General features: G+C 44.4%; 1 protein-coding gene across 1 annotated transcript in view; it reads left to right on the top strand.

The window, feature by feature from the left end:
• STXBP4 (syntaxin binding protein 4) overlaps positions 1-1,050 on the top strand; it is a gene marked incomplete at its 5' end in the record, with an annotated part of 193,418 nt that extends 192,368 nt beyond the window's left edge. Inside the window, one exon of the mRNA XM_082272758.1 lies at positions 521-1,050. Coding sequence (XP_082128884.1) covers positions 521-638 — 118 coding nt within the window. The 3' untranslated portion in view covers positions 639-1,050. The remainder of the gene's footprint in view (positions 1-520) is intronic.
• Between the last annotated feature and the right edge of the window lie 21,314 nt (positions 1,051-22,364).

Genomic DNA, 22,364 nt, shown 5'->3' with positions numbered 1-22,364 from the left:
TACTTACCCCGAGTATAGGAAAAGTTTCAAACTGTACATTGTCCTTGTTCACACTGATGCGGCTGCGGCGATCGCATGTAATGTCGGAGCGCACTGCTCCTTCATTACATGCGATCGGCTGTGCGGTGCGAGTTTAGCCATACACTTTGTATGGCTAAATTCGCAGCGCACCCGCAGCAAAGACGCACAGGACCCTTTTTTGCAGCCGCATCAGGATCGGATCGCACAGTGGTTCACACTTGTGCGATCCGATCCTGTGCGAACTGCAAGATCGCACTGCGATATGCGATCAAACTGGGGGTGTCGTTAAGATTACATTGACACCCCCAGCATATCGCATATGGCAGTGTGAACTGCCAGGGGTGCGTTTGCGATGCAGGAACAGGCTGCGAATTCGCAGCCTTCCCGCATCGCATCAGTGTGAACCGGCACTCAATGGGGTTTCTTTGTAGAAGTAAAAATATTTTCCTCACTTGTGTCCTTCCTATTTATTTATTTTTTTGTTCTCTCTTTCATGCAGCCATGTCACAGAAACCACTTCATGGACTCATCCAGTGACCAATGCTTTGAATCTGACTTATCCAGAGGACAGTGGTGAGGAGAGCCCCAGAGATCCAACAGAACTGAAGAGCTTTTGATATCTGACCTGACCTTTAGTCATCATGCAGATACCCAGACTGCATGTTCTTCAAAGGCCAGGATTACAATCTGGATTTCTAACAGACCTCTTCCTCTTGTTTGGTCAGACCTCTGCTCATCTCGGCTGTAATAGCTGACAACACATGGGAGCTTTTTAAAGAATAAGTAGACTTTTAAAACACCCAAGTTCCTTAAATATATCCAAGCAATTCAAGCAAGGTTGCAAATATTACCTGATACATGTTTTCCTTGCTACTGCTGTCCTTTGAGGGCACCATTCATTCTTCCTTACTGATAATTGCTTGGCAGGGGTTAGCTTTGAAAGCTTTACTGTATAGCAATATGGATGTAAAGGCTGCTTATAATTATTCAGCCAGATATAAGAAGCAGCATGCAGTATTACATTTTAAATGCTTTTATCACACAAGTACACTTATTTTTTTATAACCGGTCGGAGCCAATGTGAATTTAGATTTGTGATGTCTTTTCAGCCATGAAATTAGTTCTAAATGATTGTGTTCAGTTTCTGTGCTTATCGTTGCTTTTTTGCACTGCTATATGAAATGAAGGGATGGGACAAATTTCGATCCAGGCGTGGGGCCACCCTTTGCTCGATAGAAGTCATTTTTTAGATTGACTTCTGTTGAATGGGAATGTTAGAAAACTTTTTTGATCAACCGCTGCAGCTGCTGATTAGTGTATTCTGACAGCAGAGAGTCCTGCTACCAGAATACAGGCGGTCCCCGGGTTACAAACAAGATAGGGACTGTGGGTTTGTTCTTAAGTTGAGTTTGTTTGTAAGTCGAAACAGGTAAATTTTTTAAGTTTAGCTCCAGCCAAAAGAATAATTTTTAAGTTTTTAGGATAGCATAGGGAAGGGTTAACAACCCTGTAGCATTTGTTTTGCTGTCTGTACCCCTGTTCAGAAGATTTCTCATCACTTTCTGTCCCTATGACAATTGGATTTTGAAAATTTTGGGTTGTTGTGGAAACAAGGAGTGGTGATAAACCTTCAGTGGAGACACCTTTTTCCCATGAGAACTCTTACAGGAGTGAATTTCCCTTCCTAGGGGGAGATTTCTCCTTACTTCCTGTTGTCTCCCTCTGTTTGTAAGTAGGAGTCGTTTGTAAGTCGGATGTTTGTAACCCGGGGACCACCTGTACACTGTCCCAGCAGGGGGATTCCCTGCATCCACTTTGCTGATATGGATGGAGGAATCTGTTAATTTTTTTTTCAGCCTGCTGGCTAAACTGAGAAGATTGATATGGCCAGATTATGTCTGGTGCTGTTTTATAGAAAACTAGATCCAGTGTTTTGCCATAACTTTGAGAAACGTAATACTTGATCTTCGCCACAGGTTAAAGCTGAACTCTGGGCGCCATCATTATAATAGCTTTGGAGTGGCTGGTAGCAGCTTTCCTTTGCTGTGTAGTAATTCATTGTTTGCGCTTTTAGTTACGCTGTATATTAGAGCTTCTGCTTTACTATCAGGCACAAAAGCCCATTATTAAAGTATTAGTGCACTTTGGGAACATGTTACGTATTCCACCCATTTTTAGGGTAGAACATGTTACCTCTTCTACTGCTCTCCCCCCCCGATCCCAGCGCTCCTTGTGACAGCGGGCCGGGGATCCTCCTCCCACCCCTGCTGCCAAAATTTGAAGCGTGGCCGTGTGGGGCTCCACTCACACGGCCACTTCATTTATTCACAGAGTTCTGTGAATGAATGCCTACAAGTACCATCAGGCTTTGTGGCTGACGGCTTGTATTTCTCAATGAACTGTGAGGGCGCTAGTGAGTGCTCTCGTAGTCCATTGAGCTTCCTGGACTGAAGTAACTGCCTGCCTGTACAATCAGCTACACTGACAGTCTGCAGAAACCTGATATTGCACCCGTGATCTGCTGATGCTTTACAGGCTCCTAAGAAAAAAATAGTAAATGCATTATTTTTTTAACCTTCAAATAAATGTGCATTTACTATTTTCCTTTTTGAAAAAAGGTGAACATATCCTTTAAGCTGTATGAACAAAGCAACATTGGGGGTGGATTTACTAAAGGCAAATAGACTGTGCACTTTGCAAGTACAGTTGCACTTCTTTACCCTTGAGCTCTGGGTAAATTCCATCATCCATTAATATACAAGCAAGATTGCTGCAAATTTCCATTATGCAAGCAAAAATACTGTTTTTTTTTTTCTCCTCGTACCTGATTGGGTTTACTTTACAAAGTGAAGCTTTACCACATTTACCACTAAGCTCTGGGGAAACTGAGTGCAACTGCGCTTACAGTGAGCACAGTCTATTTGCCTTTATTAAAGCCACCCCAGTGAATTTTTAATAGGCAAAAATAAGCAGCTAACACCGCTAATAAAATAATGATGCCCAGAGCTCAGCTTTTAAATATACTCCTGCCTTGAAATAGTTTAGCCACATTTCATTGGATGGTACCTACTGTCCTCTGCTGACTTAATTTTATGTTCTCATTATTAGCTGCCAACATGAAGTAGCCACATGCAAGGTGGAATGGATTGTGACGACTCAACTGCCACTTGATTCTGACTACTCTTTGTCAGAGAAATAATTCTATCTGGGTCTAGGAAAATGTGAGAGGTATAAGGCACAAACATGAAGCTAAAAAAATGTATGACCCAAAGGTCTAAATAGAAGAATTCTGTTTTTTTCTAAGTTTTTGAGTTCTGATATTTGAAACCCGAGGTTCACAGTCTGAAATACCTGCGGTGCTTTTAGTGTTGGGAAAAAAGGTAACTACAATGGAATCTCAGGAATCCCAGAAAGAAACTTCTGCTCAACCCTGGTCATCGATACTTTTTTCACCATCCATTATATTGTTACACAAAGAAGTAATCGGGAGCAGTAGAGGAAAATTTCTACTCCTAGAGCAGAGTTAGAAAATGGGTTGACATGTACAGTATTTATACTTTGGTAAACAAGGTTAAATTCCTTTATAGATGTCAATAGTAACAAAGAACATTCTGATATGGAATCTGTTTGCTGTGGGCAAGGGGGGAGCTTTACTAAAACTGGTGCAGCTATGCATATCAACCAATCAACCTCTTAATTTCAGCTTGTCCAATTAAACTTTGACAATAAGTGCCGGTTCACACTATGTTAGGGGGCGACCTGTGAAGTCACGTGCATTGCGACTTCAGCGCGACTTGCACGGACTTCATAAAATGAATGTCAATGCAAGTCCCCTCCAGGTTGCCCCGAAGTAGTACAGGACCCTTTTTCTAAGTCGGAGCGACTTGTGTCGCTCCTATTAGAACCGGTCCTGTACTACTCAATGGACCGTGACGGTGCACGACTTGCCAGGCTGACCAAGTCGCCTGACAAGTCGTATTAGTGTGACACTAACACCTAAAAGCTGATAGGTTTCTATGCAGAGCTGCACCGGTTTTAGTAAATGTTCCCCAAGGTTTCCTTTTTTATAGTGAGAAAAATGAATCACGGGTGGTCTTCTGATCATCTTCTCACCCTCCCCTACCTTCCCTTTCCTCCTCTCTTCTCTGCTTTTACCCCCTTTCTCTACCCTTTGTATTATTAGGTCAGTTACCTTTTTCATGATTTATTATTGGTTTATTATTCTTCATGATTTATGTGACTCTTTGTCAGAGAGAAGCTGTATAAATAGATTTTTAAATTACACAAATGAGTATTCATTGTGAAATACCTCACTGATCATATGTAAATGCTTGTAAATCGCAATACTTGTATTCCTTCTTTGCAAACTATTTTAATAAAGAAAACCCTAGGTGGCGGCTGGGCAGGGTCTGCCGTAATGTGTACGTATGCACAGCATACTTGCACTTTATGGCACACTTACCTTTTGGGTGTGCTCTCCTCAAGCAGTGGGAGGTCCAAGTTCTCCACCTCCACACTGTCAATGGTGCCGCTATGTTTTTCCCTCTTCTTTCGGGGCTGGCATCCATTTTCTTGCTTTGCTCATTGGGGCTAGCATTGACATTGACATGCATCAACAAAATAGTCAAAAATGCAAACCGAAGGAGCAATGCTGCTACCCATACAGCTCACCAAAAAAAAAAAAAAGTTTAACTGAGTACATATGTAGAAAGATGATCCGCACACTGGTAGTTGCTCTTAAAAAAATCTTCATCTTTATTTGGGAACCACAGAACACAACTGCTGATAAGATCAGTTGACGCGTTTCAGCCTATGAGGCCTTAGTCCATAGTTTCTTAACTCCGGGCCTCAGGGCACACTAACAAGCCAGATTTTAAGTATTACCTTGGGGAGATGCAGACTAGGATACTGCAATCACTGAGCATCAAATTATATCACCTGTGCTGTATTTCAGTTTTCTTGCAAACCTGGCCTGTTAGTGTGCCCTGAGGACCGGAGTTGAGAAACACTGCCTTAGTCAGTAAAATAGTGGCTGTCTGCACACAGACACCGACTGCCCTTTGAATGAATGTGAATAAAATGGGTGAATATGGCTTCAGCTCCTGTTCTCCACCTGTAGAGAGTGCTTCAGACGCGTTTCACCCTTTTCTGGGCTTAATCGTAGAGGCCCATGCATGCATATTAGTGTTATATTTTTTTGTCATCTGACTCTGTTTTCTATATAATACAGATTCTAGGAATAGTACAGAACTGTACAGTGTACTACACGAGTCGTAGTCTGCTACAGATTAACTAAATTTACAGACAGAAAAAAGTTTTATACAGTCTTCTACAAAAAGACTGTACCTGCTGAAAAATGCTTGTATCAAAGGTTTAGTTTCACCTTTAGGAGTCACTTAACTCATAACAATACCCAAGGGTACTTACCTTTCCTTTGCTGCCAGTAGCGAAGTGAAGTACCCAGCTATAATTGGTGAAATTCCCTGTGTGAGCATGTAAAAATGTTGAGCAAACCATGTTCAACCTAGTGATGTCACTCAGGAGAGGAGGAGCTCTTCTCCTGGGTGACATCACTAGGTTGCACATGATTTGCTCAACATTATCACATACTCACACCAAGTATACCTTCATTGGGAAGGAGTCTATAGCCCTGTATGTCCTCCGACAAGTGAATTCAAAGCTTACATAATCTCTCTCTCCCCAACAGCTAAATGGTGCAGAAGCAAGAATAGTATGTGCTGCTGGAGAGATGGAAATTAAATGAACATTTTATTTTGTCTTACACGGGTAAAGGAAGTGGTCACCTAAGGACCCCCTTTATGCTGATCAGTTGCGTTAAGGCAGCCCGAGCATTTGGAATGGGCTCCCCATACATGGAAATGGAACAAAAACCAAAGTGAAGGGAACTCTTAAAGCATCAGCATACCAAGACATTTTGGACAATTTCATGCTCCCAACTTTGTGGGAACAGTTTGGGGATGGCCCCTTCCTGTTCCAATATGACTGCGCACCAGTGCACAAAGCAAGGTCCATAAAGATATGGATGAGTGACCTCAACCTAACAGAACACCTTTGTGATGAATGTGAGCCAGGCCTTCTTGTTTAACATCAGTGTCTGACCTCACAAATGCGCTTCTGGAAGAATGGTCAAACATTCCCATAGACACTCCTAAACCTTGTGGACAGCCTTCCCAGAAGAGTTGAAGCTGTTATAGCTGCAAAGGGTGGGCCAACTCAATATTGAACCCTGCGGACTAAGACTGGGATGCAATTAAAGTTCATTTGTGTGTGTGTGTGTAAAGGCAGGCGTCCCAATACTTTTGGTGATATAGTGTATGATGTAGGTGAAAGATTCTGAATGTTTGAAAGAGATTGGATTTCCATGACCACATAGCATCTTTTTTTTATAGGTGTCAGCAGTGGCAGCCCATGTATACATTTAATTTAATAAAATAAGTAAGCTTTTTTAAAGGGTAACTCCACTTTTGTGGGAAAAAAATAGCAAATAAAAATAATATAGCGTATACAATTGCGATAAAATCATATTGTAATTGAATGTTATTGAAAATGACCTTGCCTTTTCAATCTGCAGCGCTGTATCTCTCTATAAAATGCAATATGGCTCCCTGGAGGCGTTCTGTACACAGAAGGCCCCCACATGTCATGTCCTGCTTGTGTGATTGTCTCACCGATTTTTTCCAAAAGTCCACACTAAGATACAAATCCGATTTTTGGCATCCCCTGCAACAAAAATGTCATTTGTGGTGAGATACTCTAAGGTAGGAGTCTCCAAACTTTCTACACAAAGGGACAGTTTACTGTCCTTCGGACTTCTGGGGGGCCAGGTTGTGGCCAGCAGGAATATAATTTTTTCTGGCATCAGTGGGAGTAAATAGTACCCCAATCTTTGGTATTAGGGGGAAAAATATTGTCCTTTTGTTGGTGTCAGTGGCAGGAATTATGCCCCATTATTGGTGTCAGTGGGCAGAATAGTGTTTCATATTAGTGGGATTAATAGTACCCCAAGGGCCAGTTAAAGGCAAGCAAAGGGCCGCATCTGGCCCCCCCCCCCCGGGCCACAGTTTGGAGATCCCCTGCTCTAAGGGAAATCACATCTAAAGGGATGCAGATCCTGCAGCTTTTCTCATTAGAGCCCTGCAGGTGCAGCAGCTGATTGATAATTATGAAACCACTCCCATACATATTTACTTAGCACATGGACACAGACAAACAGCTATTCCTTCAGAATAACAAAAGATAGGAATCTGCAACAAAGTTTGTTATAATCCTTGCAATGTACATTGATCACTCAGAGGGGAATGTTTTTTTTATCAACAAAGGTGGAGTTACTCTTTAATACTGTCTGTCTTGAAAGTGAACCTTAGTTTTGCCCATGCAGGGCAAAGCAGCATGGTCACTTTTCTGCCCCCTTCCCTGGCAGCATATACTTACCTTTCCTTCCCTCCATCACTGCTCTATTCACCTACCTGGATTGCAGAGGGAAAGTCCTGTGCAAGCTCCAGGTTGGTACTACGCAGGGAGGAAGACTCTGCTGCCACCCTGAGCAGCCAAGCACCACCCTACCTCGGAGGAAAAGGGGTGTGTCATTAGCTCCCTCATACCGGGAAATATTCCTGAAAGCCAATCAGATCTGCTGGAGCATGAACAGAAAGTGAGTATGTGCAGCTGGCTGGACTGCTATTAAAGTGAGTACAGTATACTGTATTGCCTTGCCATATATGTACAAAACATAGGTTCACATTAAGCTACTTTTTTTTATATATTTGATATTTTGTAACTTTATTTTTTTGTTTTGTTTTTACAAGTATAAGTGCATGTAACAGGTTTGTGAACTTCCAAAATCCATTTGTACTGTGAATACTTCATATACTTTTATGGTATATCCCATTTATGTATGTCTGTTACATTTAGTGATATTTTACCTTTATGTAAAGCTCTAAGAAATTAATTTAGAAGTAGAAACTCAAGGCAATCCAACTGATACTGGCTGATAATAGCTGATACTGTACATAGAGATAGGGTTTTCCTTACAACCAAAATTAAATGACCAGAATAAAATTAAACTATTTCACATTTATTTTTAAGCATGGTTTGTTGTGTAGTGAGTTTTTTTTCACAGCCTTTTGGATAAATCACACCTTTAAAATGATCAAATATAAACAATTTCGTATTTTACTTATCCAGGTTCTTCAAAAGCTCAACTTTAAGCAGATAAAACACCATTTAATTTATGCAGGTATGTGTTCGTTAAAGCGGTTGTAAGGCAAAGGCATAATGTGCTAGTATACATCGCATACTAGCACATTATGTAAAACTTACCTGAAAACTGAGCATTCCAGTGATGCAATGCCAATGCTGGAGGCAGCATCCATCTCTTCCCGGTCTAAGTTCCGGGTTCGTGGCTCCGGCTCTGTGACTGGCCGGAGCCGTAATGACATCAATCCCGCGCATGCATGTGGGAGCCACCAGCCACAGCACACTGCTCTGAAGAAACGGCACGGGTGGCCATTCCTTCACAGCGCATGCACCAGTGACATAACTGGCTGCTAACGCAGTAAATATCTCCTAAACAGTGCATGTTTGGGAGATATTTACATTACCTATAGGTAAGCCTTAATATAGGCTTACCTATAGCTAAAACTTAAGAAGTTTACTTACTCTTTAAGACCCCTTTCACACCTGTCCGTTCCATGACGGACTCCGTTCTGCTCAGCGGGGGATCGATCCGCCGATCCCCCGCTGAGCAGGTGGATGACAGCTCCCTACTGTCCTCTATGGAGAATCGGATGAGAACGGACAAGCAGTCTGATCCGATCGGCCAGACGGATGGAAAATAGGGTTTCCATAAGTCCGGATTTGACGGACAGGATCGGATAGCAGCGGGTGTCAGCGGACATGTTTCCGCTGACATCCGCTGCCCCATAGGGATGCATGGGGCATCCGATCAGGTCCGCCTGAAAAACTGACAGGTGGATCTGATCGGACCGTATGTGTGAAAGGGGCCTAAAGAAAAAATCATTAAACTGTTACTAAACCCAGATCCTGTATTCACTATATCTGGTCTTTTACAGTACACAGAAAATGCAATAATTTTAGTAAATATAAACTGCTAAATACCTTTTCTCATCAACAGTATATAGCAATTAGAGCAATCTTGTGACTTGTATCAGTGAGTGCTGATAGATAGTAGGAGAAGTTTTAATTTCTCCCACGATTGTCCTATCCGGCTTCAAGACCCTTAATTCTCTGTCAGAACATGTCTGGACAGTGCCGATTGGCTCTGTGCTGATCACATGTACCCTCCCAAGAAAAAAAAATCATCCATCAATCAAGATGTGGCATCCCATCCACTGTGTTCTTTTTTAGTTACTGGGCATGGAGGAGGAGGGAGGGAGGGACTGGGCTGTCATTTAGGATCTCTATACACGCCCAAATGTGTGATGTGAATACCATGTGTCCTGAATAGCTCAGCTAAAACCAGGAAGTGTTCTCTGAGTAATAGAGACCAAACTGAGCATGTGCAGCTGAACTACACTTACTGTGTCTTATCTGGACTTGTTGAGAGTGAACTTGCAGGAGGATCTGTGCTTACAGGAGAGGGAGGATCTGTGCATACAGGAGAGGGAGGATCTGTGCATACAGGATCTCACAGCCTTTTTACACAATGCAGAGGATTAATCACTTAAGTTGCACAGTGAGTATAACAAGCATGCTATTCTGCATCTATAGACAGATTTTACTGTTGTGGGTTTAGTAACACTTTAAGGCTAAGTTCACCCTGGCAATTAAAGCACGCATTTGAGGGGTGTTAAAAACCTCAAACGCCTATGCAAATAATACAATGAACAGCACAGAGTTCTGCTCACATTATCAAAACATGAAGCGTTAGCGTTGCTTCACTCATGTCGAGTGTGGAGGCATTTGAAGCCTTTCAACGCCTTCCATTTAAGTCTATGGTAACACGCTGCAACCGTTCCGGCATGCTGTTGCAGTGCGGTTGCGGCATGCTAGTACATTATAGTTAATATTAGGCATTTGTGATGCGGCTTTAACATGCAAAAATTCATGTCAACTGCACCGCATACGCGTTTGGGGGAGCATTTGAATGCTCAATAAATGCTTATCAACCGCACATAATAACGCGCATTAGCGATATAGGCCTGTTTGATAAGCGTCAGTATTTTGAGCAAGTGTGAACAAGTCCTAACTGTCTTTTTTCCAAACGAATTAGTGTAAATGCCTAAATTTTACTTGAAATCAGTCTAGTCCCTGTACAGCCAAGCTCAGACTAGGAGAGAAAGGGCAACACTAGGAGACAATCAGATATACTGGATTGCTAATGTGCTAAACACAGAACATGCTGATAGAAGCATCCCATGCAGTTAATTAATCAATCTGATGTCTTTGTTGTGTGCCTCAAGGCTCCCGGAAAGGACCGACTGCCTCTGGAGTCACAATTGCTAGGTCAGTTCAACAAATCATCACTCAGGCTTACACCCCGAAAGGTGTAGGGTTCCCCCCTTTCCTGTGAAGGCCTATGCTACCACGGGTGTCGGTGCTTTGTGGGCTTTTCAACATCAGGCCTTGGTTTCTCAGGTCTGTAAAGTGACTAAAGTTTTAGCAGGTGGATGTTCAGGACTTGGTTGGAAAGAGCTATTGGCGACCCTCTAAGGGTTTTCTAAAGCCCCGTACACACGCACAGATTGTTGGCCAACTGATCGGCCAACTTTTGTCCAGTGTGGTTTGTTGGTTGAAATGTGCTCTAGACTTGCACTGGACTTTTGTTGGCCAACAAAAACCGACTTCAGAAGTGATGTCATGTGCTGGTTGACTTTCAGTGTGTTTTTTCTTCTCTGAGCATGCCCAGTCTTGCTCATCTGATTTTTGTCTGCCGAAATCTGTACTGACTGAGGAACAATCGGCCGTTCTTTGTTGGCCAACAAAAATTTTATAGCATGCACACCAGATTTTTTTCGGCCGAAAATTCGCAATTGGTTGGCGGAAGCATCATACTAAAAAGCCTACAATCGGCAGATCGGACGTTGGCCGACAATTTACGGCCAACAATCTGTGCGTGTGTACGGGCCTTTAGTTATTCTTCCTCTTGTTCTATTAACAGGATTGTTCCTGTTGGGCCTGTTACCTGTTGTTTCTCACCCCTCATGGGATTGCTTTGGAGTTTTCAATAATCTTAGAAATAAAGATTAGACACTAAAGGCTGGCCATGCATTATACAATTTTCTTCTACATTTTTCCCATAGATTTACCAAAACCATATAATATGAGGTCAAACCTAAACACTTTTAATTTGTATGCAATCAGGCAGGCCCTAGCACTACATAGTTGAAGGTAAATCTAAAGGAAATTGAATAGGAAAATTGTATAATGTATGGCCAGCCTCAGTCTCCCTTTCCACCACTAGAATTCAGCATTTTTCAACCTGAAACACTGAGGTAATATTGTGAGTGCAGAATGTCATGGATATTTCTCTTTAGGGGGGATAACCACAGCACCCCACGCTTCTATACAATGATGCAGAGAGCAACAGTGAAGTTACAAAGCCACTGACCACTCCACTCTCAGAGAATATTTGAAGAGGACCGTCATGTTGCTGGGCTAAAGTAATCTGGAAAAAGTAAGCATATTTAAAAAAAAAATACATCCCTGGAGTTGGGCTTTATTAATAGAGATTTTGATAACATTAGTGAGCTGCCTTAAACTTATGTAGCTCAGCCTGAAGTTGACCAAGTGTGTCGGGATGATCATGGTATGTGGACATGGACCATCTAATTTCAAGGGGCAAAGTAATAGAGGAGTATTTTTGATACTGTCCAGTCGATCTTATAGTAGAGCTCCACCCAAAAGGGGAAGCTCTGCTTGTCTGCTCCTTCCCCATCCCCTCCGCTGCCTCATTTGGCACCTTTGGGGGTATAGCGGGTAACCTGGTTTTGACAGGTACCCACTTCCAGCGGCCCCTCTTCTCCTTCCCCCGCAGCCGGCCCATTTAGAGCGCAGCGTGTTTTGCTCATGTGCAGTAGGGAACCGGCTGTGTAGCTGCAAGGCTTCGCTGCCCGTTTCCCTTAGTGGAAATGATGGCAGCAGCACCCTAGAGCAGTTTCAGAAAGGACCCCGTTGGATCCCTTGACAGGTAAGTGTCCTAATATTAAAAATCAGCAGCTACAGTATTTGTGGCTGCTGACAATTTTTTTTCTGAAGGAGCCTTGAGCTCCTCTTTAACATCAACATAGGGTTGCCACCTCATTTCTTTAAAACTTAACACAAAACTTAACTTGGTGGATCATTAGGAGCCTTTGTATTTGTTTGTCCCTAGGGGTCGTTTACCCTTGCAGTCGAGGTGATTCTTTGTATTAAGGTACAAAAACTTTCTGTGCTGCAGGAGCCCCCCCCCCCCAGCACCCCCTTACTCTTACCTGAACCCGATCCAATCTAGCGGTGAGCACGAGCGCAGTGGCTCTTGCTGCTGTCTTTCTCCTCATCCGGCAGATTGATAGAAGTGGCAGCCATTTGCTCCCGCTACTGTCAATTAAGTGCTGTGACGAGGGAGCGGGGGGTGGGGCAGAGTCCCCTGGTCTATCAAAAGACACAGACTGGGTGGCTCAGGAGCAAGCACACATGGATGCCCCCAGGGAAAGTGGCTTTCCTTGGGGGGCATCCGCCGCAGATAAGGGGCCTGGAGCGCTGGTTTGGGAGCCCAGAAAAGGAGGCTTGGGGTAAGTATGACGTTTGTTATTTTAGTTTTAGCTAGCACAGAGGCCGGACAGAGTAGTACACATGCCGCAGCCATGCTGCTTAGCTTTACAGCAAAAGTCTTATAACCTGTCAAGTTCAGCTGGTAGTATTGCCACCAATCGCGATCCATTCAAGGGAATGGGGCCATGCCTCAACCATGAGCCAAAAGCTAGGCTCGCAGTTGAGGCTGAATCTCACTTTCAAAAATCCCAATCGGCTGTCAAATACAGGCATTTAGGAGGTGGCTCCTGTACCTCCCTCTGAAAAGGGTTCCACTGCAAATATCCTTTCAAAGATTACAGCAGATAAGTCCTTAAAGTGGATATCTGTCAAGAAGAAATGGTGTTGCAGGACACAGCTCTGCTACATGGATAACTAAGAGACTAGGATGGGAAGTGTAGAGGAGTAGGGTCTGCAGAGAGAAGGAAAGAGATCTCTGATGCCGCACATCCATGTGAGTGGTGCAATAGTAGGAGAGACACAGGAAGACCTTTCTTCATACTCAGTGTCCTTCAACTGCTTCTCCCCCCAGCTACACATTCTTCCCTGTTTCTATGCTTAGTCACCAGAAGCAAAAGATTGAAATCCAGTGTAAACTCCAAGTGATGACTTGGGACTTCAACAGGGCTAAGGTCTCTCTGCTCAATCTCAAGTAAGAGTCTGTTGACTATTTTGCCTTCTCGCTTGCCTGTTTGACCCTGAAAAGCCCATACGACCCTGTTGAAACCACATGCATTGCACCAGCAGTAGTACTGCCCGCCAAATGTGATGAGGGGCATAATTGTTGCCAGGGCCATGAAGCAAAGCACCACAGCGTAACTGCCTATTTTTACTGCTCCCTGGCCGCATATGTGCATTAGCCCTAAAAGTGATGGGTGCCTCAGCGCCCAATCACAAGCTCTGTCATGTGGAAAAGAAGGGGTGGAAGTTACTCCCCACCCCTGAAAGTACTGGGTATTCTTCCTCACTCCTTGTGCGTGAATGGAGCGTCAGAGGAGTGAAAGATGGGTGAGTATGTGCAGTTAGGGAGGCCCGCAGTAAAGTAAACCTGTTGGCCTTCATTGGGAAAGCACGGGTTCCCTTTAAGACAACACCTAAGTCAGGGGTCTTCAAACTATGGGCCTCCAGTTGTTCAGGAACTACAATTCCCATGCCTAGTCAGGGCAGGCTTGTCCAGAGGCTCTAATAGGCTTCAGAAAAGGGTGAGCCCACCCAGTTGTATGACAATAGCGAATTAATATTCATTATTATCATACTGACTCTCCTTCCAGCCAAACAGGAAGCATTTTGTGAGATCATTTTCCTGATTGGCTAAAAAGATGATTTTACTGGCCATTGGCCATGAAGAGGGAGGAGACATACGGCCAAGGAGACACACAGTGGCGCTTGGGGAAGGAGCAAGTAAGGATGCCGGCTGACCAACTGGGCAGCCATCCGTCCTAGGAGGGGGGGGGGGGGTGTAGAGCAGATTGCAGGCCAGCCATCCATCCCGGGGGGGGGGGGGGAGGGGGTGTAGAGCAGATTGCAGGCCAGCCATCCGTCCCGGGGGAGGAGGGAGGGGGTGTAGAGCAGATTGCAGGCCATCCACCCAGCCATCCGTCCCGGGGGGGGGGTGTTTTGGGTCTGCCGACGCCCCCCCCCAATTTTTATTCACCAGCCTCCACTGTGCCTAGTCATGTCTGTCAGAGTTTTCTAATGCCTCATGGGATGTGTAGTTCTGCAACAGCTGGAGGGCCGTAGTTTGAGGATCCCTGACCTAAAGGCCCATACACACGCACCGATTGTCGGCCGTCTTTTGTCTGGTGCTGTCGTGTAGGTTGAAAAGTGCTAAAGACTGCACACGAATTTTGTCGGCCAACAACAACCGACTGCAGAAGTTATGTCATGTGATGGTTAACTTTCCATCTGCTGTTTGTCGGCCGAATTCTGTACTGACTGAGGAACAATCGGGCGTTCTGGTGTTGGCCAACAAAAATTTTAAAGCATGCACATCAGATTCTGTTCGGCCGAAAAGTCGCAGTCGGTTGTCGGAAGCATCATGCTAACAAGCCGACAAGCGGCCGATCGGACGGTGGCCGAATATTTACGGCCGACAATCGCTACGTGTGTACGGGCCTTAAGTCTTCATTTGCCTCTTTGTAGTTTAAATCTGACAACTAATCGGCAGTGTCAGCAGGATCTCCAGAGCCTGTGAATGAAAACAAGGTCTTTAGCAAGAAAATAAAATGTATTCTTTTGTCATCTCAGGAAACACACATTCGCAGTTTGCCAAACAGGTTTCTTTTCACACCACCTTGGCAGGTACACAGTGTAGTCTTCTCTGCTACCGTTGTTGACCAAGGAATACCGCCCGACACCCAAAGTGAGGGAGTAAAACAAGACCCACTTGACAAGCTCTGTTGGAATTTAAGATAAAAGCTGCTGATTAGAACATCGCACACTGAGAAGCGTCAATTGGTGATTAACACTTTCCTTTGCTGCTAGCACACACGTTTTAAGGTGGTTCAGTGTATTTATCAGCCAAATTCTTTCTGAACTCATCATTTCAGGGCATAGTTTGATCTGCTGGAACAGAAAAGACTTAGGCTCCTTTCACACTATCTGTCCGTTGGACGGATTCCGTTTATCTCAGCGGGGGATCGAGCCGCCGATACCCCGCTGAGCAGGAGGATGACAGCTGTGTCTCTGCACTGTGTGCGGAGACACAGCTGTCAGTTCCCCATGCATCTCTATGGGGGAAATCAGATGGGAACGGACCGTCGGTCCGTTCTCATCCGATCCGATCCGCTGGACGGATGGAAAATAGGGTTTCCATCCGTCCCAGATTTGACGGATCGGATCGGATGTCAGCGGACATGTCTCCGCTGACATCCGATCCCCCATAGAGATGCATGGGGGGACCGTTCAGATCCGCCAAAAAAAACGGACAGGCAGATCTGAACGATGGTCCGCCTGTGTGAAAGGGGCCTTAGGCGGTAAGGCAGAACTCCAGTTTAAAAAAACCCAAAAAACAGCACAGCACTTGAAAAAAGAATTAAACAAAAAACTGCAATATTCAACTTTAATCCAGAGCTGTTCCCCACAGTACTTCACCACTAAATGTTGCCAGTCTTCCAGGCTGAAAGATGGCCAGTGCCATTCAACCTACCAGGCTGTTATGGCCATATTGTCATCATTGTGCACCATGGGCTCTGAATATTGTTACGTTGTCCATAATATAAGATAGATGAGAAAACCCAGCGGGTGTGGAGGGAAACCCTCATAATAGCTATAGTATAGGGTACAATCTCCATTATATATAGATTTCTCAATGAGAAGGATCTCCCTGCCAAGTCATTGGCGATTCCCTGCTAGGAGGAGGAGACATGCTAAGAGATTTCCTCCGAGGATTGGCTGGATATGCTTTCAAATACGCATAGATGCACAAAGTCTATGGCGATCAAGGAAACAGTTGTGAAGCTCCACACCAGGTGGTAATACACACCAGCTAAGCTTCACCGAGTTTCCCCCTCAGTCCCAGAAAATTGTTTCAGAGGTTTCCCAGATAGGGGTATACTCCTACACACTTTCTGGAGTTGTAGGGCAATTAACCTGGTTTGGCAGAGGGTATCTGCCGAAGTCGCTCTTATCACGGAATGCAAGTGACCTTGACCTACCAAATGTGTCTATTTTTTGCTGAATTACCTAAAATTTGCCCATACATTATTTAGCGCTGTCCACTGGGCGATAGCACTGAACTGGCCAACCCCGCAGGTACCAAAGGATCAAGTTCTGAAAGGTATGGATGCCATCCAACTTATGGAAAGAGTGCACCATACTATTATGCAGGGGAGGAATGGGGCATGGGGGCAGTTGCCCCCTGGGTCGCTCTGATGTCCTGTAAAAATGCTGCACCGCTTCTGCTACATACATGCCTAAAGGATTCCTGGTGAAGATAGTAAAATTTCTCTGCCACCGACGTACTGAGTGTGGGAGGAAGACAAGGACAGAGCACAGGCCTCCCTCCCCAGCATGGATGGTGTAAACTGTGTCTGAGCAGAGGCCGGTTCCATGCCCCACTTGAGACGCTGCTCGTCTGGCCAGCCCCGACCGAGCTGTCCCAGTTCCTCCCAAATGCCCCCTGCTAGCCGGGTTGGGAACCAGGATTCAGCCGGTGAGTAGAGAGTACCTGGAGCAGGGCTTCGGCCTGGAATGGGGGTCAGGAGGAGGACAGGAGGAGGGAGAGCGGGAGGGGGGCCAAGTCTCTGCACTATGGGCCTCTGGTTTGTACTTGCCCCCTGGGCTGAAAGTTGCCAGTCTGCCCCTGCTATTATGAACACCATGCCAGTATTCTACAGGAAATGGGAATCTTGGTCTGCTTACTATTTTGTGGGCATATGAACACATAGGACACAACAGACTTGTAATGCCATACAGATACTCTTGGTATCCTTAAGGATTTTTTTTTTTTTTTTCTAGTTTCTTGTTTTCTCTCCCTGCTGTTTTCGGTTATATATTAAAAAGGCCACTTTGTTACAGGGATATGTGATGGACTTAAGCCCCGTACACACGATCAGATTATCGAACGATTTTTTTGTGGCATGCTAGTCTGATGTGGAAAGTGAAGAGGTTATTTTCATATGAATTTTCCCGTGCGACAGAATTCTACTTTAGAAGTGATGTCATGTGTTTGATTGCTTTGTATGTGTTCTTTCGTCTCTGAGCATGCCTAGTATTGCTCTTAAGATTTTTTTCCGTCGAAATCTGTACTAATGAGAAGAAAATCGGATATTGTATTACGGACAACAAAAATTATATAGCCTGCACATCAGGATTTTGTCAGCCGAAAAGTCGGAGTTGGCTGTCGAAAGCACCATACTAACAATCCGAAAATCGGCAGATCGGTCGTCGGACGAATTTTCCCTACAGATTTTCTTATCGTGTGTACGGGCCTTTAGTGTACTAAATCCCGAAAGGGACGATGGCCGTAATTATTGTTTACTCTTTTTCATTTAAGCATTATTTGTACAAGACTAATGGTTACAATGATCAGTTTTTATATTTATGCTCCTGTTCATATGTTGTTTTGCTCAAACAATAGCAGCAGGCTGTTTATCTGATTAGAATTTCTAATAATTTGTTAATTTTAAATAAAAAAATTTTTCAGTGTAATATGTTGCTTTCCCACTAGATGGAGATCTTCTGCCATTAAGTACTTTTACACTACAAGTTGGTTTTTACAATAACTCCATTTTGTTTCACTTCTCTCAGATGTGCTGGGTTACAATAACGAGTCTGTGTAGGTTGCCTGGTTATCAGCAGGCATTTAAAAACATCTAGTGTGGTGTACAATGTGTAAGCCCCCGATGACGTCACCACTTTGATGAAATTAGTTGGGTGTTGCTACGACGTTTCGTCATCATGCATGCTTGTTGACCGGCTGGAGAGTCCGGTGCAGCCACACAGCCTGCTGCTTTTTGGGAGAGCAATTGTATCTGTTTTTCAAACCCATTGCTTAAGGATTTGCTTAGTGCGATTCACTTTGCAAGTTTCACTTGTCATTTTTTTAATAAATGTTTTTTTATGGGTTACACTATGGGCGTATATGCTTTTTATTTTTCAAGCTACTGATAAACCAACCCTGACTGGATCCCATTTGGCACTTTGGCGTTTCCCTTCATAAGGATATGTAACACGCACATTTGACCATACTATATGATGGTCCACAGGATTCGGTAAGAGGCTTTAATACTTGGTGTTACCTGGTGGTGGAAGCCCTACTAATTGTGATTGTGGAGACACTGGTGAATAGGGATGGGCTTGATGTTCGAGCCGAACATAAGTTTGGCTCGAACATCAAGCCCATCCCTATTCACCAGTGTCTCCACAATCACAATCTTTAAGCCTCTTTATGGAGGGATCTGGGGTCTAGAAGACCCCAAATCCCTCCTTTGCACTTAAAAGCTTTCAAAACGCCAATGTTTTGAATAAGGTCAGGAGACCTGGGGAGGGCGGCAGAAAGACAGAATGAGGAGGGGGATGTCCCCTCCTGCTATTTGTGATAACAGCTGAGCAGCTGATTAGCCGCATCAGTTGTTATCACAAAAAAGCCGACTGCTTTTAAAAAACAATACCGGGGTAAATGCTTGCAGCTGCAGGCATCTGCCCGGTATAACCCCTTGAAGCCGAAGGACGAATATTTGTGTTATGTTTGCAGTAAGGGGTTAAGAAGGTGCTGCTAACAACAATTTGTTATGTGTAGAAAAGACACCCGTCCACAGAATCTCTTTCTTCTCTTCCGCCTCCTTCACATCGGGATGATTTGACATGTCAAATCACATGCCAAATTGCAGCCTATTGCCGGCAACAGCACTGTCTGAATCGGTGCGATGCCGACTTTGTGACGCCACGCCGATTTGCAAAAGTAGTTTCTGCACTACTTTTGGCAACTTCAGGGATGATTTTACTAGACATCTACAGTATGCATGAACCCGCACAGATGTCCTCCAAATCGCCCATGAACTCGCAATAAAATGTTGATTTCTGAACTTGCACGATTTCAAACCCACCTTCAACGTGAACGTGGGTTTAAACCTCACCATCATAGGCAAGACCAAAGAGCTGTCAAAGGACATCAGGGACAAGATTGTAGACCTGCACAAGGCTGGAATGGGCTACATGACTATCAGCAAGCCTGGAAGGAATACAAAATAACCATCAATCGGTACTTCGTCTGGAGCTCAATGCATGGTTTTGTCTTATGGGGTAAGGATGATCATGAGTATTGTGAGGGGTCAGCCCAGAACTACACAGGAGGACCTTGTGAATGATCTCAAGGCAGTTGGGACTACAGTCACCAAACAAACCATTGGTAAAACAGTACGCCGCCATGGATTGAATTTCTGCAGTGCCTGCAAGGTCCCCCCTCCTCAAGAAGGTGCAGGTACAGGCCCGTCTGAAGTCTGCCAATGAACATCCAAATGATTTCGAGAAGGATTGGGAGAAAGTGCTGTGGTCAGATGAGACCAAAATTGAGCTCTTGGGCATTAACTCGACTTGCCGTTTTTGGAGGAAAACAAATGCTGACTGTGACCCTAAGAACACCATCCCGACAGAGATTATGCATTAAACATTATGCATTGGGGCTGTTTCACTGCTAAAGGTGCAGGCTGACTTTGCAACATTGAGGGGCCAATAGATGGGACCATGTATTGTAAAATCTTGGATGACAACCTTCTTCCCTCAGCCAGAACACTGAAGATGGGTTGTGGATGGGTCTTCCAGCATGACAATGACCCAAAACATACCGCCAAGGTAACAAAGTAGTGGCTCAAGAAAAAGCACATTAACGTCATGGAGTGGCCTAGCCAATCTCCAGACCTTAATCCTATAGAAAATTTATGGAGGGAGCTCAAACTTCAAGTTTTCAAGCAACAGCCAAAAAACATTAGGGATTTAGAGAAAATCTGTAAAGAACAGTGGACCAAAATCCCTCCTGAGATGTGTGCAAACTTGGTCACCAACTACAAGAAACGTCTTACCTCTGTGCTTGCCAATAGGGATGATCGAACGGTTCGGGTCGACCATCGGTTCGACCCGAACATTGGGTGTTCGAAATTCGGCCGAATTCCGGACTTTTTGCAGTAATAGTTCGGAATTCGGTCATCAGAACCGCCCAAAATGCAATGGGACAGGAAGTGGGCTTTAAAAGCCTGTGATTGGCCCAGAAACGTCAGTAAAAGCCAATGAGGGGGCAGGAGTCTGCTAGGAACGTGATTGGAGTGACTACGGGGACCAGAGGCCAAACAGGAGTGAATACGCCCCCCAGTATATAACATAGCCCCACCTAACCTCTAGCACTGTAATACAGAGGCTTTGGAAGAGAGTGGAAGCATTTGTGTTTCTCCTGCTGTGTTAAACAACATTGCTGCATAGCCGATTGCTTGTAAAGCTCCATATCAGCAGAGGAGCAGTCAGCTTACAGAAAGATTGTCAGTGTAGTTAGAAATACAGCGATTGTGCTGTTTGAGTTAGAAAAAAAAAATTTAAAGGGACAGTGTCAGTTAGAAATTATCTTCTGCTGTATGGAGCTGTTCTTTTAGTGTGAAGAAAGGCATATGCAGTGTAGTTAGGGTACTATATACCACTATAGTTAGATTCAATAATCTAGTTTTTGTAGGGATAGTTTTAAGTGTCAGGGTTCCGTCTAGTGAGCACGTTGCACTGCTGATATATCTACAGCAGGTATACGTGCTTGCTAGTCAGCTTTTGTGCAAAATACATTTCAGCGATACACACATCTGCTGTATTTAACGACAACTTTGGGTCGCATAGCAGTGTGCGTTTTGCAGGTGAATTTCACCGCACAGAGTTGCCAAAGCCTCAGTGACAACTATACATAAATTAAAATTCATCACAAAAAAACAGATTTTTTTATTTAGAATTTTAGTAGCGCAGGGATGGTGTTACCCTCCTTTCATAAAGTGCAAATAAATAAAGTGCATAAATTGCAGAAATAATCCAAAACATCCAACTAAGCAAGAACAGAGTCCTTCAAAAGTCTTTGTTTATGTAGTGCCTTTATGACCATAAAGAGAGGTGAGTACATGCCCTGAAATCTCTTGCATCCTGGGACTGGCACAGCAGCGGCTTCCGGAGGCCTGATTTTAGACCCCGCACACCTAAACCAATTTTCATCAAAGGAGAAATTCAAGATGGAAACATTGTCCCTGATTCATAGGTGGTCCAGCCAGGTTTCCAATAGACCTAAAGATGCTTACTTTCATGTGCCCATTGTAGAAGACTTCCGCAAGTTCCTTCAGATTGCCGTAGGTCAAGACCATCTCCAGCCTGCTTGTCTACCATTCGGAATTTCAACATCACCCTGTGTGTTTTAGGGGTCTTATTGGTTGTTAAGGTCTTTATCAAAGCAAGGAGCATACGCCTGCATAGTTACTTGGATGCTCTTCTCCTACTGTTCCAAGACAGGGGGCAGCTGCTCCTCAAAATTCAGCTGGCGGCTGATTCTGGAAAAGAGGCACCTGAAGCCCACTCGCTCTCTTCTGTGCACCCTACAGGCCTTTCACAATATAACGAAGGGAGCGTCAGTGCTCTTAGACTAGTCAACACTACAGCAGTCTCCTACGTTAAAAGACAAGGAAGGACTCACAGCCTCTTCTCTATTACAGGAAGCGGAGCCAATTATGTCTTGGGCTGAGAAGAATCAACCCTACATCTTAGAGGCTTATTTACCCAGAGTCCAGAATATTCTAACAGACTCTTTCTATAGTCCAGTTGGACAACAAGGAATAGCCTCTACATGTGGAGGTTTTTCAGGCGCAGATGCTCTAACAGATGATTGGTAATGCAGCGGGTCCTATGTGTTTTTTCAAGTCCTGGTCATCTTCAGGTTTCTACGAAAACCCTGAACAGAAGTTGTGGAGGTAGTGGCAGTAATGCCTTATTGGCCAATTAGGCCATGGTTTCCCTTGCTAGCACTGTTCAGCTACTGGAACCCAGTGCCCCTTCTCATCAGGCCAGACTTTCTGTCACTGGATGCACTTCTACATCCATGTCCAGCGCGGTTATGTCTG

The sequence above is a fragment of the Pelophylax lessonae genome (assembly GCF_965119305.1).
Source record: "Pelophylax lessonae genome assembly, chromosome: 11".
Lineage (NCBI taxonomy): Eukaryota > Metazoa > Chordata > Amphibia > Anura > Ranidae > Pelophylax > Pelophylax lessonae.
This window is presented reverse-complemented; position numbering and strand designations above follow the sequence as displayed.